The sequence below is a fragment of the Oncorhynchus gorbuscha genome, linkage group LG26 (genome assembly GCF_021184085.1).
Source record: "Oncorhynchus gorbuscha isolate QuinsamMale2020 ecotype Even-year linkage group LG26, OgorEven_v1.0, whole genome shotgun sequence".
Taxonomy (NCBI): Eukaryota; Metazoa; Chordata; class Actinopteri; order Salmoniformes; family Salmonidae; genus Oncorhynchus; species Oncorhynchus gorbuscha.
In genome coordinates this window covers 14,940,948-14,960,118 of record NC_060198.1, presented here as the reverse complement: position 1 = coordinate 14,960,118, position 19,171 = coordinate 14,940,948, and the positions used below count along the sequence as shown (strand labels likewise).

The following is a 19,171-nucleotide window of genomic DNA, read 5'->3' as shown; positions in this document are numbered from 1 at the left end:
TTTGATTTGCCACTAAACTATTCTAGTTTTAAAATCAAGACAAGTTGAATCCATATTGCACTTTATTCAGGTCAGAGTTGGCAACAGAGGCTGTTTACACAGGCAGCCAGCCCGATTCTGATCTTTTTCCACTAATATGCCTTGTCAGAATTGGGCTGCGTGTGTAAACACAGCCTTAGAAACCTTGTGTGCTGAACCACAACGCTCATTAGGAGGACCATCCCACCCATTAAAAACTGATTAAAATGACCCTGACTGTGGTCAAGTCTTTCTTTGTAAGCTGCAGATAAATGGATCACAGTGAAACCTTTCTTGCTCTAAAACAGTCCTAGGTATAGTTTGTCCTTGAGTCTGGTCTGTGCAACTGTCTTGTCCTGAAGGCCTTAGTGGTCGAGGATGCGCAGGTTGCCAGATACAATCTTGTTTTCCAGCACTGCTCCGGCAGGAATATCAATCCTATCTCCGTGATTGGCAATAATGATGACAGTTCCCTGTGGAATGGATAGTGAGGGGACGTAGACAAATGTAACACACAAAATACCTACAGTTGGAGAGAAATGTCAAGCAAAAGTAGCCAAATATCATTTTCTGTATTCCAAGTAGAGGTCGACACCGATTATTGGAGGACCAAAAAAGCCGATGCCGATTAATCGGCCAATTCTTTTAGAAATGTATTTGTCATTATTACAATTACAACAATACTGAATGAACACTTATTTTAACTTAATATAATACATCAATCAATTTAGCCTCAAGTAAATAATGAAACATGTTCAATTTGGTTTAAATAATGCAAAAACAAAGTGTTGGAGAAGAAAGTAAAAGTGCAATATGTGCTATGTAAAAAAGCTAACATTTCAGTTCCTTGCTCAGAACATATGAAAGCTGGTGGTTCCTTTGAACATGAGTCTTCAATATTCCCAGGTAAGAGGTTGTAGTTATTATAGGACTATTTCCTTCTATATCATTTATTTCATTCTTTGACTATTGGATGTTCTTATAGGCACTTTAGTATTGCCAGTGTAACAGTATAGCTTCCGTCCATCTCCTCGCTCCTCCCTGGGCTCGAACCAGCAACACAACGACAACAGCCACCATCGAAGCAGCATGCAGAGCAAGGGAAAAAACCACAGGCTCAGAGCGAGTGACTAGCTAGCCATTTCACTTTGGTTACACCAGCCTCATCTCGTGAGTTGATAGGCTTGAAGTCATAAACAGCGCAATGCTTGACGCACAACAAGAGCTGCAGGCAAAACGCACTAAAGTGCTGTTAAAATTAATGTTTACGTGCCTGCTTCTGCCTACCACCGCTCAGTCAGATACTTGTATGCTCAGTCAAATTATATGCAACGCAGGACACGCTAGATAATATCTAGTAATATCATCAACCATGTGTAGTTAACTAGTGATTATGATTGTTTTTATAAGATAATCATAATGCTAGCAACTTGCATTCGCGTAACAGGCAGTCTCCTTGTGGAGTGCAACGAGAGAGAGGCAGGTCGTTATTGCGTTGGACTAGGTAACTAAGGTTGCAAGATTGGATCCCCCGAACTAACAATGTGAAAATCTGTTGTTCTGCCCCTGAACAAGGCAGTTAAACCACCGTTCCTAGGCCGTCATTGAAAATAAGAATGTGTTAAATAAAGGTATATAAAAAATAATAAATTAAAACTGCAAATCGACGCCCAAAAATATCGATTGTTATGAACACTTGAAATCGGCCCTGATTAAATCGGTCTACCTCCAATTCCAAGTAGATACTATGCAATAGGAATGAGTTACCGTTTTGGGTATGAAGCCTTTACCTTGAGAGAGACGTTCTTTCCGAAGGTGACGTCTCCTGATACTGTGAGGTGATCCAGTTCTAGCATGTCTGGGATGCTCTCGAACCTCATCAGAAAGTCATGCACCTGCAACCATAACAGGTCAAGAACCTATACTAACAATTCAAACCATAAAATAAGAATGACTACCTCCAATGAAAATCAAAATGTCTGCCATAATGACTCAAATGCATTCATCTACATTTTGGTTCCATTACCTTGGTGAAAGAGCTGCCCAGCTTGACGTGTGGCGTGGAGGGGAACTCCCTCTTCTTGCTCATGGTGAGCGAGCCGGCGTCCAGGCTGTAGAGGTTGGACATGACCAGCAGCAGGTCCGACGAGGTCTTGACAGGCAGGAAGCGGCTACGGGGCACGTTGACGCCCAGGGCGTTGTCGAAGGCCTTGATAGCGGCGCCCACCGCTGTTTCCAGCTGGATCACGTTCAGACCACCGTCCAGCGTCTGGAGAGGAGGTAGTTGAGGGGTAATTGGCTCTAACATTCAGTGAGCTTGTGGCGGCTATTTAATTGTTATGCAAATCTAATCGTAGATGAGTTGCCATGGGTGACAGCCTTCCGAAAAGTATTAATTCATATGAAATGGGATGGTTAAGAGTAAAAACATCAAAGGAAACCCTAAAACACATGGCCACGAATTAAACAGATACAGATACCAGTTAATTTAAAGACTCCCCTTTCCCCTGTCCTCTCACCTTGGGGTTGACTATGATCTCCATGTCCATGGTGTTCTGCTCGTGCAGCCTCTTAATGGCGGCCAGTGAGATCCAAAGGTTGTTGGTGTTGAAGATCTTGAACTTGGTGACAGATTTGAACTCGTCCACGTGGGCTTTGGGCACCTGGGCAATCTCCAGCAGACGCAGCTTGTCGTCGTACTGGATCAGCGTGCCACCCTGCGGAGAGATTGAGAGGCGTGGCAGCACCATGAGCAGTCAGGAAATGTAAAAAGAAAAAATGGTAGGCCATTTTACACTGAGGTATAATACATCGCAAAATGGATCATACAATTTTAGGGAATTCCATTTTATCCTCTAAAAAGAGTGCTAAAGCGACAATGGTAATGGTCTTACATCTTTTGTCCCAAGGTCCTGCCAAGGTGGTTGGACTCTGACCATCAGCGACAGTAACAATTCAATGAACCACCAAGGAGAAAGGAAAACCAGCAGTACCCCTTGCCTGCTTCCAGCTAGCACACAAACCTCTGCTCACCTTGACGTCGGCGCGGGTCTTGTCCGTCACCTCCATGATGAACTCGCAGCGCTTGTCTTTGGGCTGCGTCATCAGGTGGTTGAGGATGAACAGGTCCACGGTGGCGCCCAGGTTGTCAATGTTGGACACGAAGATGTACTCCTTGCCCGCGCCGATCAGCTGGTCCAGCAGGCCGGAGTTGTAGAAACTGGCGTAGATGTCTCCGTGGCCGGGCGGGTACCAGGCGTCTGCGTGGTCGCCGTGCATTCCCAGGTCCTTTGCCACGGGCAGCAGGGACTCCTTGTTGATCCTCGGGTATCTAGAGGGGCAGGAGGAGAGTTTTAATAATGCTCATTTACCTTTATCTACACAGGTAAGTCAATGAGAACTGATTCTTATTTACAATGACAACCTGTCAAGTGAGGTAGAGGTGAGAAGAGAATGAAATGGAGAGATGGATGAGTGTAAAAAGAGGGAGAGGATGTTCAGGAAAGAGATGGGGAGGATCGTAATAGAACAGGATCATGTCCAGTACAGAGAGAATGTTTTCGAAACATTCTGTAGGTGCGGACATCTGTGCGTGTGTTACCTGCTCTGGTTGAAAGTGTGGATGTGCACCCGGTGGTGTGTGTACTTCTGCAGGATTTTCTTGGTGTCCTCGTCTGTGTTGAAGGAGTTCATGAGAACAAGAGGCACATCCACGTTGAATGTCTTGTTTAAGTGCTGAGAGGAAAAGCATTTTTTTAAAATGATTTGTAACCCTTTTTCTCCCCAATTAGTAGTAAGTTAGTCTTGTCCCATCGCTGCAAATCCCATACGGACTCGGGAGAGGCGAATGTCGACCCGTACATCCTCCGAAACACAACCACGCCTAGCCGCACTGCTTCTTGACACAATGTACGCTTAACCCGGAAGCACCAATGTGTCGGAGGAAGTCGCTAGAGCGCGATGGGACAAGGACATCCCGGCCAGCCAAACCCTCCCCTAACCCGGACGACCCTGGGCCAAATTGTGCGTCGCCCCAGGACCTGTAGTAACGCAGCTAGCACTGCAGTGCTTTAGACCACTGCGTCACTCAGGAGACACTTTTATGACTGGAGTTTGGCTCCCAAATAGTTTTTTTATCATACTGTAATTTCCTCCAAATTATGTTGAATGTAGAAATGGAAAGAAATGAATATCTAGTACTACAATAACTAGCTCTAGTTAACATTCTGTCTCATACTGAATATTTGTATATCTTTAAAAAAACATGTTTAAGTGTTATGTTCTCTTGGACCAAAAATAGTATAATACAGTACAATATAATATCCTCTACCTCTATCTGATGGACGGTGAGGTCCAGGAAGGTATTCTCATTGCGGACACTGATGACACTCTTGGGGCCTTTGCAGCCCATGCTGGTGCCCAGGCCTCCGTTGAGCTTGACCACCACCAGCTTGTTGAGGCTGGCCGCCACGCTGTCCGGCAGCGCCTGGGCCTTGATCTTGTCATAGGGGTGGATCTGCAACAGGGAGGGAAAGAGGTGCAGGTCAGATACTGGGAGTAGCCTGAAGATTTACACATACTGGCAATGTTAGAATGCTTCAGTGCAGGCCCTACGTTCCTCCATTAACAAAGTAGTAAGGAAGTTACAGGAATGACAATTTGGCAGATTTTCAATTAAACAAATAGGGAGGATCCAGAAATCTGTTTAGGATACAGCAATGCTTTGCAGTTTGGTTGTTTTTTTTTCTTCGTTTTTTCTCTCCAATTTCGTGGTATCCAATTGTTGTAGTAGCTACTATCTTGTCTCATCGCTACAACTCCTATACGGGCTCGGGAGAGACGAAGGTCGAAAGCCATGCGTCCTCCGATACACAACCCAACCAGCCGTACTGCTTCTTAACACAGCGCGCATCCAACCCCGAAGCCAGACGCACTAATGTGTCGGAGGGTACACCGTGCACCTGGCAACCTTGGTTAGCGCTCACTACGCCCGACCCGCCACAGGAGTCGCAGTTTGGTTGTTTTCAACAACAAAAATTATTTAACCAGGTAGGCAAGTTGAGAACAAGTTCTAATTTACAACTGCGACCTGGCCAAGATAAAGCAAAACAGTTTGACACATAAGTTACACATGGAGTAAAACAAACATACAGTCTATATACAATGTGAGCAAATGAGGTGAGATAAGGGAGGCAAAGGCAAAATAAAGGCCGTGGTGGCGAAGTAAATACAATATAGCAATTAAAACACTGGAATGGTAGATTTGACAGTAGAAATAATGGGGTGCAAAGGAGCAAAATAAATAAATACAGGAGGGGAAGAGGTAGTTGTTTGGGCTATTTATAGATGGGCTATGTACAGGTGCAGTGATCTGTGAGCTGCTCTGTCAGCTGGTGCTTCAAGCTAGTGAGGGAGATAAGTGTTTCCAGTTTCAGGGATTTTTGTAGTTCGTTCCAGGTGTTGTAGGAGGATACTTGGGCCTTTCTGTCCAAAATCCGGAGAAGGAGTTGTTGTTTTGGCCACGGGAGCTTGTTTTTCTTAGCTGTTTGTTGGTTGCCTCCTCTTGGTTCAGGCAACCAGAGAAACCAGGAATGCCTGCTTTCTGTACAGATGGCAGCAGAGAACTGGAGAGGCAGCCAAAGGAGGAATTGGCTTCGGGGGTGACAAGTGAGATATACCTGCTGGAACGCGTTCTATGGGTGGGTGCAGCGAGCAGAGATAAGGGGGGACTTTACCTAGCAGCGTCTTGTAGATAACCAGTAGCCAGTGGGTTTGGCCACGAGTATGAAGCGAGGGCCAGCCAACGGTGGGTAGTATATGGGGCTTTGGTGATAAAACGGATGGCACTGTGATAGACTGCATCCAATTTGTTGAGTAGGGTGTTGGAGGCTATTTTGTAAATGACATCACCGAAGTCGAGGATTGGTAAGATGGTCAGTTTTACAAGGGCATGTTTGGCAGCATGAGTGAAGGATGCTTTGTTGCGAAATAGGAAGCCAATTCTAGATTTAACTTTGGATTGGATTGGAGATGTTTAATGTGAGTCTGGAAGGAGAGTTCAGTCTAACCAGACACCCAGGTATTTGTAGTAAGTGTTTCAGTTTCAGGGATTTTTGTAGTTCGTTCCAGTCATTGGTGGACAAAATGCGTTCTATGTCCACATATTCTAAGTCAGAACCGTTCAGAGTAGTGATGCTGGACGAGCAGGCAGGTGGGGGCAGCGATCGGTTGAAGAGCATGCATTTAGTTTTACTTGTATTTAAGAGCTGTTGGAGGCCACAGAATGAGAGTTGTATGACAGATCCACCTGACAGGTGTGGCATATCAAGAAGCTATAAAATAATACAAATAAAATGAACCTGACCAATGGGGTAACCACAGAGAAGACTCAACCTTCCGACTGCTATATCAATCCCTGTGAAAGTTGGATTTTCAGTTCAGCATTTGACAGCTGGGGGGCAGTATTGGGGGTTGCTCAAGTCAGGGTGGGGGGGTGCTCTGTTTTTGAGCGTAGGAGGGGTGGAGAGGGGGGGAGCTGGCATCACTCCAGACTCCCATTATGTAACAGTGCTGTTCAGTGAAGCCATGACAGCAAAACCCAGAGTGGTGGGGATAAAGTACATCCTCACACAGGGACTGAGGGGAGAACAAAACACCCCTACAGAAAATATCCCCCCTGTCATAGGAGGGACAGCCACAAAGGCTGTAGCAAAGTGTTGGAGGTAAAGGATGACGCTGGGGTTAACTATGTATCTGGTCAGCGTTTTATTTGTGTATCAATATTGCATACTGTATCTTCATGCCAAATTAAAAACATGGGTCCAGAAATAGATTTGTCCAATAGGACAAGATTTGTCCAATAGGACAGCCAGGCCTCTTCCTTACCGCTCACCTTCATGAGACGAACCATCGAGATGAGTGTGACCATGAAGGAACTCAGACTGCCTCGCAGTATCTTGACAATGTCTTCCCACAGATAGGCCATTTAAAATATAGCTTATAAATCTGATTTCCCAATGCTATGGGCAGTGTTCTCCAGGACCAGACATATTATTATTATTATTATTATTATATATTATTAGGAGAAAGCCTAGTCCTGCACTAAAAAACATGTTCAATGGAGACTCATCATTGAAAGTGGTGGGCTACTTCTTACTAGTCACTCCTGAGGGGCGCAGCGGTCTAATGCACTGCATCTCAGTGCTAGAGGCGTCTTTACAGACCCTGGTTCAATTACAGGCTGTATCACAACCGTTCGTGATTGGGAGTCCAAGGGCGGCGCACAATTGGCTCAGCGTCGTCCGGGTTTGGCTGGGGTCGGCCGTCATTGTAAATAAACATTTGTTCTTAACGGACTAGCCTAGTTAAATAAAAAAAAGAGCATATGACTAGGCCTACTGTCTCGGGAAACCGGCCCTATAGGTTAGAGGCAGACGGTACACACTCTCCCAACAAACCCAATTTATTGTTTTACAGTGTGTACTGTACTCAGTGTGTATGGACTATTGGAAAATACACAAAGCTACGTGTAAGACACACGAATGAGGAACTCCTTGAGAAAAAAACTCAGACACGTATTGGTCCATTGCCAGAAGCTACAACCTCACGTGAGTTGTTGTTAGGCAGAAGTTTCAAAACACTTTTATAGCTCAACTACTATTAGGCGAACTATCACCACAACCATAGCCCCCTTTTAAATGAATAGGAGTCTGGAGAGCCGTGTCATTCTACAATTATACTTCCCTCAAGACATACAGGCCATAATAATCTTCAATAAAGGATTTAACAAACAACATTTAAGCTTCATGTTAGTCCCCATTTGACATTACCAAAGACTGGCCCAAGACCTCACAACTCGCTCGTGTCAGAAAGTCACGTCGAGATTTGGGCCGGTCCAATCAGTAGCAGAGTCAAATCACTAGGGAAGCCAAGCCAGAAAATAAATGCCATATTCCAACCTGTTTTCTGACATTTGCTCTATAACCTGTTTGTTCATACGCCTTGCGATCGTGATACAAAAGTACGTGGACACCGTCAAATGAGTGGATTAGTCTATTTCAGCCACACCCTTTGCTAACAGGTGTATAAAAATCGAGCACAGGGGTACAATGTATGAATTTATGGTTCGATCAGAATTGCCGTTATAATCATTGGCCAGTACGGAGAATCAAGTAAAACCACAAGTCCAAATCCTTCTGAACAAAAATATAAAAACGGAACATGTGTTGGTCCCATGTTTAATGAGCTAAAATAAAACCTTCCAGACATTTTCCATATGCACAAAAAAAGCTTATTTCTCTTAAATGTTGTGGACAAATTTGTTTACATTCCTGTTAGTGAGAATTTCTCCATTGCCAAGATAATCCTGACAGGTGTGGCATATCAAGAAGCTGATTAAAACAGCATGATCATTACATACATGCACCTTTTGCTAGGCCACTAAAATGTGCAGTTTTGTCACACAACAATGCCACAGATGTCTCAAGTTGAGGGAGTGTGAAATTGGCATGCTGACTGCAGGCATGTCCACCAGAGCTGTTCCCAGGGAAATTAATGTTCATTTCTCTGCCATAAGCCACCTCCAACGTTGTTTTAGAGAACTTTACATCCGCCTGGCCTCACGACTGCAGACCACATAAGCATGTCAGCCCAGGACCTCATCCGACTTCTTCACCTGTGGGATCGTCTGAGACCAGCCATCTGGACAGCTGATGAAACAGAGTATTTCTGTCTGTAATAAAGCCCTTTTGTGGAGGGAAACTCGTTCTTATTGGCAGGTCCTGGCTACCAAGTGGGTGGGCCAATGCCCTCCCAGGCACACCCATGGCTGTGCCCCTGCCCAGTCATGTGAAATCCATAGATTAGGGCCTAATGAATTTATTTAATTTGACTGATGTCCTTATATGTACTGTAACTCAGTAAAATTGTTGCATGTTGCGTTTATATTTTTGTTCGGTATAGGAAAGGGTCAATTTTAGCTAGCTAGCCACTGAGGACAACAACAAGATTAAACAAATGAAGTTTCTGTCAATGATGTATTGCTCTAAAAAAATGTAAATGTAATGTAAATGCTCTTGATGTGATTGTGGTGAAGCCAAATCCAAATAGACTTCCCTTGACACTTTTTGGTGTGCCAGGACCATTCATAGTTCAGTTCACTGATACATTTTTTTTAAATGGCGGCAGCGTAGCCTAGTGGTTAGAGCGTTGGACTAGTAACCGGAAGGTTGCGAGTTCAAACCCCCGAGCTGACAAGGTACAAATCTGTCGTTCTGCCCCTGAACAGGCAGTTAACCCACTGTTCCCAGGCAGTCATTGAAAATAAGAATACGTTCTTAACTGACTTGCCTGGTTAAATAAAAGGTTTTAAAAAAAGTATGGCTATTTTAATCAAGGGAGGCCAAATGCTCACTGGCTTCCCTTGTATTCAATGCTACGGGCGGCAACAATGTAATACTCTTTTTGACCAGACAGCATCAGATAGGTGGTCTACACAGAGACAGAGGGGCACTGTTTCACTCGCTCATATGCTTTCTCTGGTGTTGGTACATTTTTGGGGTAAGCCTGGCTACCCTTGGCATCCATGAATACACGCCACTGGGAATGATACCAGTATTGGGATTTTTGTTCAAATCAAATCAAATTTTATTTGTCACATACACATGGTTAGCAGATGTTAATGCGAGTGTAGCGAAATGCTTGTGCTTCTAGTTCCGACAATGCAGTGATAACCAACAAGTAATCTAACTAACAATTCCAAAACTACTGTCTTATACACAGTGTAAGGGGATAAGGAACATGTACATAAGGATATATGAATGAGTTCCATGGCAAACATGAAAAAACAAAGCCGAACAAACACTTTGGTCCTTTAAAACCTGCTGTATGTAAAACGTGTGCTTGAAAAAATAAATGTGACTCTGGATGACACCATAATGACGTTTGTTTACAACATTAAGGCTGTTTTCCTAAATAATTTAAATGCGCTTAGAGTTTTGTTTCCTTGCCATGATCACCATTAACATTTTGCTCTCAAAGACATACCTTACGGGGATCCTTCCCAACATACAACAGTCTCTCATGGCTGTGTTGGAGCCAAGACCACACAGCGTTTTGAAGGTGTGGGTTCTCCATCGTCAGTCATAACACAGCACAATAAGATGTGCTTACCCAAGTCTGGGCTATTGAGGTGAGGTGCAATTACTCTCGATGACAAACAGGTTGCTTTCATTGCGAGCTCTGTAGTTCTCTTTACAAAGGCGAAGCCACCCATTATTAGGAAACAATTTTAGAACATTTGATTTGGCTTCCTGCGCGATCTTTCAAGAGAATTTCTGTCGCTCGAAGTCATAAGGGTTCAGATAGTCCATGGGTTTCTGGGGATCTAACCGAGTTAATTCATGAAAGAAATGTGGTTTGGGCCAAAGTAAGACAGTCCAATCTGGACTAGATTTAGAGAAGGGAAACACATATCTCACTTATTCATTAGTTAGTCAGAGTTTTACTAGAGTGAAACAGCAAAGAACCTGAATAATCCCTTTAGAATGTGGAAAACTAGCAAATCAAAATGTGTACAGGTTGATTGTACAATGTCTGAAATGCTTCCTATAAATACGGTCGTGCCGCAAGGTTCCATTCTTGGGACGTTACTGTTCGCTAGGCTACTCAAAATGTAGGGTTCTTTCCAAGCACTTAGCTAGCTGATGAAGCATTAGAACTACTAAATGTTAAGACTGCAAACTCAACGCGCGTATTAGCAACCATGGACTTCAACCATTCAAACTCAAGCAAAGAAACAAGCAATATTGACCTATGAGCAATTACATAACTGGGAGGGAATGGAGAATCTGTGGGAATCTGGTAGAGAAGTAGACCGTATCCATCGGATAATAGAAAACCACTTTGCATGGACTGTTTGTGAGATTCACTCAATTAGGTACATTAACTCACAAGTCAACATTGTGCAGATTTACTGCAGAAGACTGACATTACTGTTATATATCGGATAAGCGATTAACCCTTTCAGAGCCATACAGCTTCTGTCGATAACAAGAAATACAACACGATGAGATTTAACTCGTAAAAAAATTGAACAACCGAGTTGGTTGAACTTAACACAACTTCAAAACTCAAGGTCTCCAAGGTGACCTTGTCTCGATGTCACGAGTGCGGAACGAGTCCAGAGACGGTTTCAAATTCCCTACTTACGGTCGTGACCATGAACCACGTCCCAAAACAAGACTGTCCAAAGACAGTCCTACAGTGAGGCTGCTAGAGCAGACAGGACGACACACCCACCCATGCACATGGGTAGCAAGAGTGTAAACTTGGGCTCGGGGCAGGGTAAGCCAAATATCACCCCAGGCCAGAATCATGCTCCCTCAAGGCTGTGCTTTCGAATGCTGGAAAGGTCAGGCTATTTATAGGGTAACCTATGAGCTAGGGGTTATTTTGGGAAGGGGGGGGGGTGTCAGGCTCTGAGATACTGAAATGTCACTCAGGTGATAAATAGCTGGCTTGCTTTGGCCCACAGCTACACACAGTGCTCTTGGATCTGGTTACCTCGTTTCAGTTGTTGGTGTGGGGTGCTTGTTTCCATCCCTTACTACGTACTCATTAAGATCTGTGGGCTTCACATGCTTGGGAATGTACCGACTCACAAACAAGGGTGTGCAACTATATACCAACTGGATGTAGCCTTCCTGCATGTGGCCCAAGTGTTCCATGGGTCAGTGGTTCCAGCCCAGGTCTCCCTGAAACGCTCCCCTCGTTCCTTTAAAACGGAGTCTACCTCCTGTCACCATTGGCGCAGTCTCTTGTCCAGCACTACTCAAAACGCTAAGTTCTTAGACGTTTTAGACTTGGGAAAAGCCCACGCCCCAGTGACCCTTCAGATGTAACACTCCCTCTCTGACTGGAGCCTCAGATATTCCAGTCAGCTGGGGGGGGTTGTACTGGCACTTGGCTGGGCTTTCTGTCCCAGACTCTCTGCTGCAGGACGACAGGACCACAGCATTCTGCCCCCATAGAACCAGTGTCACTTGACAGCCACTAAATCCACAGCTCTCATGCTCAGTCGAAAGGGGCCGCGTTGGCATCTATCTGTTCAGATGGGGGTGTGGATGCTCATTGTAGAAGAGGGCTTTGGCCTAGAGATCCAATCTCATCCAACATACACAGAGAGATGCTACACTCAAAACAGTGTTTGAGAGTTTGTGGACTAGCACTAAATATGCAACAAAGTTGATTAAAAAAAACTAAAGAAACTACAGGTCAGACAATCCCTTGTACAAGAGGGGCAACATGAAAATAGGTCTGCACCTGCAGAAACAATGAATTTCCAATGGTAAGGAAAGGAACCATTTTCAGACATAGGCTGATCTGTATGACAATGTCTTGTAATTTCTTATGCAAATTAACGAATGCCTGAGCTTTCAGCTTGTGGCGTGTAGACAACCAGGGTTAAAACTGAACTACTCACCAGATCCTCTGGGGGCTTGTGGATCTTGTCCCATTTCACAGAGGGTCCTTTTACCTGGAGGAATCTGTGGAAGAGGTTCTTAAAACCCTCAAAGTCCTTTTTGGAAATCTGAAACAGAAAGTGCCACGGCTCAGGCTTTGAATGGACGCAAATGATCAAAATCCACATAATTTATTCATAAATCGCATCCAATTCACACGCAAAACATAGCTTGATAAAAGACACTACTGAAATCATAACATTACTAAAGCCTAAAACGGTGTCTCCCAAACCTCTAGTAACTTCAGCCATCTCCATTTATTTGATGTATTCCAGAACCAGCACACCTGATTCAACTATTTTTTTATTACACTCATATAGCAGTCAGTACAAATCCACAAGCATACAAAATATTAATGGATATGAATAACATTCATTTATATATTTTTTTTAAACAAAAATCTTAATCAATAACGTCCTGTGGTCTTAAAGAGAATAATTAACCAATGAGCAGAAATATGGGATTGGTAAACTAGACTTTGGTATAGTCAGTTTGTTTTGGCTGCAGGTGTTCCTGCCTGTCACTGTGATTCAGTCAGGGGTTAGCCAGACTCTGAATTGAGATTTTAGGAGGCTGACTGCAGGTTAGGGACAGTATCTGAAGTGCCTCAGTATAGCTGGAGTATCCGCCTGGGATGGTGCGGCATACCCTCTTCTGAATACGCTCCAGGTCACCAGACTGGGCCTGGGTCAGTGAGCTGTGTCGAGCAGGAGCGGCATATTCCAGGGTGGGGCGTCTGTCGTCGGTGTAAATGCTAACCAGGGTCTTCCTGTGGCACATGGAACCTTATAAGGCGGCGAAGGACAAAGAGTTCTGTTGCTCCTGGTTACCATAGTAGCAACCTGCTCGCCCCATTGTAAGTCTTTCTGTACCATTACCCCTAAAATCTTCACACAATCACACACTGAGCTCCTGGCCCTCAATCCGGAGAGGCCACAGGACCAGATTTAGATCGTCAACCAATTTCCACCTACTGTCGACATCCCAGGCTGCGCTGTTTATGACTGAAAGGAAGATGAGGGCACAGAAGAGTTCCTTGCGCCACACCTCCAGTCGGCTTAAAGTCTGATGATTAGTAAAACATTTGAATCAGGTGTGCTTGTACTGGAATATAGTACCACAGTATGAGTCGTAAAACAGGGAAATGTTTTTTTTTTTTTTTACCGTGTAAATCTCTCTAGGACAAGGTGACTTTAATCAATATATTCACCTGTATTTACCCCCCCCCCCAAAAAAAAAAAAAAAAATGTAACGCTAATTAGCTGCCAATGTGGCTGTCATAAAGAACTACAAATGACATGATCTGGATGAGACTGCTGAATTGAGGCAAAGGTAAGAATCTGTGGATTAGCTTTCTAATGTTAGCTAAATGTAGTAATTAATAAATTGGCTACATTTCTTTAAATGGACAATTCTGTGAACTATCTTGTGCAAGTTTTAAAATTGACATAATACCTGTTAGCAAAGGTGTCAGCTAGCGATGACGTGTAGGAGCTTCCAGGGATTTGTAGTTTTGCACGATGAGAGTAAATCCAGCCGAATTTATTGATAAAAGTCACCTTGTCCAAGAGAGATTTACATTGTTATCAAAGCATCACGCCAGTGTAAGACTACATGAAACATCCCTTATTTTAAGTGCTTCTAAAATCCCCTATGGGGAAAAATGAATAGAAACACAATTGGAACCATTTCCACGGTTTTATGGGTATTATGACACCTCCACGGTGGGGCTCTATAGACCAAATCAAATGGAGCTGGTGGAGGTTATTCGAGAAAATGCTGGCCTGACCAAACCTATATATAAGCTACATCTGCACTCAATAGTTCTATTCCAAATGATATGCATCATTATTGCTCTAGTCTGTTGATGCAGTCTGTTTGGTGACGCGTAGACTTTCATCCTCTCCTGCCCACTTCCCTATAATCAAAGCATTCTGCCCGCAACCCTCCTTTCTGACCTTTGCTTAATGGCTTTCATGTCCGTTTCAGTTCACTGTGTTCTAAATGCCCCCATTGGGATAATCATTAGAACTCCCACCTAGCCCATCTCACTGTTCATTCCTCAACCCTCCGGGCTCCTTAGTGGGTTTTAATTGCGTTTCTCCCCCCTCCGCAATCTAACCTTAATGTGATGCGTTTGAAGTGAAACCAGGAGGAGTGTAAAAAAAAGGAACCACTTACTCTAAAGAGTGAATGCTTATCTTGTAAGCTTTTGCCATCATGCCAATACCTTAGTTAGCAGTAGCAATGCTAACTGCATACAAATGGTTTGCTAAGCAGGGAGAATTGTCTTTCCAGTTTCTGGGCAAATGGGTTGTTTTTAATGGGTTGTGCGCTGTGCTTGTTGGATAGCATGGTAATAGCTGATGCTTTGTAAGGTGAGGGCGTGACAATGATTTCTGTGGAAATGTATGGCCTACATCATATATAGAGAAAGGGTTTAACATCAAGCCTGCTGGGGCTTGATGGGGGCAAAGAGTGGGGAGGTGAAAACAAATGGGGGAGAGGAGCAGAAAGAGGTAGAATGAATCCATGTTGTGAAATCGTAAAGTGTGTGCATCTGTGTTTGACCCATCGAGAGACACACGGGTCATTCACCATCCGGTTACCCTCTCAGAACTCAGTCCAGCACGCCAGGAAATGTCCTCACTCCTCCAAAACAACCACCCTGGATCCACAAACATGCACCAGGTACTCTCGCTCCAAACCCCAGGCCCACCTCCTGCTCAGCCCCCTTGGCGGTGGTCAGCAGCTTCTCCAGCTCTTTGTGCATGGTGGCCTCATGCTGCAGCCGCAGCTTCTCCTGAAACTCTGCCATCCCGGCTTTGCTGATATCTGCCGGGAGAAAGGAGAGACCGAAAGCGACAGAGGTATTTCGTCATGCAGTCCGCTTGAACCATTCGAAACAAATCGAAGAGTATGAGGCCAAAGGAGAGAAAGGAGAGAACGAAAGGGAGAAGGCTAAGTTTGTTCATTCTGCTGGAACCATTCAAAACTATCAGACAGAGGATAAGGTCAGTTTAAAGACGTTCTGTCATAAAGCCTTCTTGACACCACTGCATGCCTGTGTTCTAATGAGCGAGGCAGCTTGTAGTCATTAAGCAAGCAAGCAAACACATGATTTTACAATAGGTGAAATGGAACATTGTTACATATGATGCCATGAAAATGTCTACCCACATAATGCTTATTGGATCTATTTTAATGGACGTCTAGAATTTTCTTCCTATATCCATTATGCCATGACCAAGTCAAGCCTATTGGGTCAATATTATCATATATCTTTTTTTTTTAAAAAAAGTAATTTAGCAGATGTACTTGTCCAGAGGGACTTATTAGGGGCAATTAGGGTTTAAGTGCCTTGCTCAAGGGCACAGAGATTTTTCACCTAGTCCGCTATGAGATTCGAACCAGCGACCTTTCGGTAACCTCTAGGCTACCTGCCCCTCCATTATTGAACCAGTCAATTGCGATTCGTTCACCCTATGTTCAATACAGGATTTATTATGTTAAGAAAATATAGACATAGCAGCAACCAAACTCTGGGTACAATTGACATGCAAATAACTCAAGATGAAAATATCCCCCACTAAGAGATTGGTAGCCTAATTTGGCAATTCCCAGTATTGCATAATACCGATGTGGTGAAATTTATATTCTCAGTAGCGTAAATTCAACCCATCAGAAATATAGTTAAGTAAAATGAGCCTTCTAAAAAGTTGAAATCATTAAACACTAAAAAGAGAAGTCAAGAAGTGACTTATAGTCATGGAAAATATAAGAACTGTCAATAGCAATGGGAAAGTAGCGATCTGACTCATTACCGACAGGTACAGAAAACTTACCATCCAAAACAGACATCTTTGGACGTATGACAAAATATGTGCCAAGAAAATTAATCCAAATAAGATTCCAAAAGCCTAGCCTATAGTCTTCGAGCAAATATTAGACATCGTTCAATAAAAGATAAACATCATTGGCTTGACACCAGACACCAGTGACAGCCACTCGCGCTTGAGAAAATGAACTGCAGTCCCAAGAAACAATGTATCAATCCATCAGTAAACCCGACACCACCCATTCTCAGTTCGCCCACCTCTTTTGGGTTTCCACTAGATAGCACAGCCACACAAATAGGCTACATCGTCAAAATTTCTGGAAAAAAATATTGCTTTTTTGTGTTAATTTAAGCTTTGGCACAAGGTTAGCAGTGTGGTTAGGTTTAAAAATAATATTTTAAGAAGAACAATTGTAGGAATAGGCGGAGTTTAAGACTTGGTGGATGGCTAGTGACGACCCCTCTTTAGCAGGAAACAATCGCAAAATATCTCACTAACGGAACTATTTTATTTAACTAGGGAGGTCAATTAAGAACAAATTCTTATGTACAATGACGGCCTACCCCGGCGAAACCCAAACGATGCTGGGGGAATTATGCGCCGCCCTATGGGACTCCCAATCACGGCCGTCTGTGATACAACCTGGATTCGAACCAGGGTCTGTAGTGACACCTCTAGCACTGAGATGCAGTGCATTAGACCGCCTGACGTTATTTGACAAGTGCTTGCCAGCTGATAATGTCCGATGTTTTTATGTGGGCTACAGTACCTACATGTAGCCCTATAGCACAGCAGGCAGCCGAGAGAGCTAGGAATTAAATATAATATTTAGTTAATTTATTATGGAACACGCATCTCTGGTCAGATCCATACGCACATACTCGTTGCCAAATATGTTACGTTAAGAGGCAAATACATGATTCGTCCACATTTCCCCATAACGCAGTTTCTTGAATAGCAGAATATCATCATATCCCTTCTATAGCATGGTTGGTCCTACCCCGCCGTTAACAGGCGGCTGTTTGGCACGCTGGCGTATGGTTCATACATTATTTGTATTGATTAATTTGACCCTGGATTGACTTTAGCCACACGATTCGCTATCTTGGCTACATGCCCCGGTCAACTTGGGAGACGAAGTGGCAGGGGCAAACTAGCCATTCTACAGCAGTGGTAGCTAAGATATCCATGCCAGCAGCCAATGCTTTTGTTGAAAAGGCTCTAGTAGTGCATTTTACATCACAAGCACCACGTTTTCAAGCATAATGTTTCAAACGTCATTCATTGCATTGGCTACCCACCTGATGATAATTATTTTGATTTACAATCCACCAAAGAACTCCACGGTGCTTGGCTACTTTAGCGAGCTGGGTTTCGGCCTGTGAAAAATTAACACTTTAAAATGTACATTGTCACCGTCCTGAGGAGTATATTTATTTTGGACAGGTTTCTTGCACCACGCGATGCCAAATGAAGGCCTGTCAATGAGGGCAAACGATTGGTGAGTCAGTGGCCAATCAAAGCATGAGAAAATCCACTTACCCCAATCAGAATCTTGTTCACGAGGGCGGACCTGAGCTCTTCTGACTCTTTCTCGCTGACTGTGCATATTTGTCTCCACAGTTTATTCATCTATAGAAAATATTTTTTCTAACAAAGGCTCGCCATCAAAATAAAAACCATGACTCTTTAATGAAATGATTGACAAATGACCAAATCAAATCAAACTTTATTTGTCACATATTTGTCACAAGTGTAGACCTCTTTTGCACACCAATATCTCCACCTGTACATGACCATCTGATCATTTATCACTCCAGTGTTAATCTGCAAAATTGTATTATTCGCCTACCTCCTCATGCCTTTTGCACACATTGTATATAGACTGCCCATTTTTTCTACTGTGTTATTGACTTGTTAATTGTTTATTCCATGTGTAACTCTGTTCACACTGCTATGCTTTATCTTGGCCAGGTCGCAGTTGCAAATGAGAACTTGTTCTCAACTAGCCTACCTGGTTAAATAAAGGTGAAATAAAAAAAATAAAAAATAAAAATTACAGTTAAATGCTTACTTACAAGCCCAACAGTGCAGTTCAAGAAGAGTTAAGAAAATATTTACTAAATAAACCAAAGTAAAACATAATAAAAAAGTAACACAATAAAATAACGAGGCTATATACAGGGGGGTACCAGTACCGAGTCAGTGTGCAGGGGTACAGGTTAGTTGAAGTAGTTTGTACATAGGTAGGGGTGATGTGACTATGCACAGATAATAAACAGCAGTAGCAGCAGTGTATAAAACAAATGGAGGGGAAGTGGGGGTGTCAATGTAAATAGTCCAGTGGCCATTTGATTCATTGTTCTGCAGGGGGGTGGCTTGGAGGTAGAAGCTTTTAAGGGGCCTTTTGGTCCTAGACCAAAAGCTCCAGTACTGGTACTGCTTGCCGTGCGGTAGCAGAGAAAACAGTCTATGATTTGGGTGACTGGAGTCTATTATATAGGTTCTGGATGGCAGGAAACTTGGCCCCAGTGATGTACTGGGCCGTACGCACTATCCTCTGTTGCACCTTACGGTTAGATGCAGTTGGCATACCAAGCGGTGATTCAACCAGTCTGCTCTCGATGGTGTAGCTATCAAACCTTTTGAGGATCTGCTCCACTACAGCCCTGTTTATGTTGAATGGGGGCCTGTTCGGCCCGTCTTTTCCTGTAAGTCCATGATCAGCCCCTTTGTCTTGCTCATGTTGAGGAAGAGGTTGTTGTCCTGGCACCACACTGTCAGTTCTCTGAC

The 19,171-nt window shown here is 43.6% G+C and overlaps 1 protein-coding gene across 2 annotated transcripts; it reads right to left on the bottom strand.

Annotated features, from left to right (window-relative positions):
- Window positions 1-44: 44 nt before the first annotated feature.
- LOC124016376 (UTP--glucose-1-phosphate uridylyltransferase-like) lies at window positions 45-17,836 on the bottom strand. Of its 2 annotated transcripts, none has more exons than XM_046331938.1 (10): window positions 17,680-17,836; window positions 15,259-15,374; window positions 12,500-12,607; window positions 4,349-4,534; window positions 3,620-3,753; window positions 3,052-3,349; window positions 2,538-2,735; window positions 2,045-2,287; window positions 1,809-1,913; window positions 45-491 (listed from the first exon to the last, which is right to left on the bottom strand). In XM_046331938.1, exons 2-10 carry the CDS (start codon window positions 15,355-15,357, stop codon window positions 384-386), a joined length of 1,479 nt encoding a protein of 492 aa, XP_046187894.1. In that variant the 5' UTR covers window positions 15,358-15,374; window positions 17,680-17,836; the 3' UTR covers window positions 45-383. The 2 variants fall into 2 exon arrangements, with proteins under 2 accessions (XP_046187894.1, XP_046187893.1); XM_046331937.1 differs by lacking the exon at window positions 17,680-17,836 and adding an exon at window positions 16,385-16,579.
- Window positions 17,837-19,171: the final 1,335 nt, after the last annotated feature.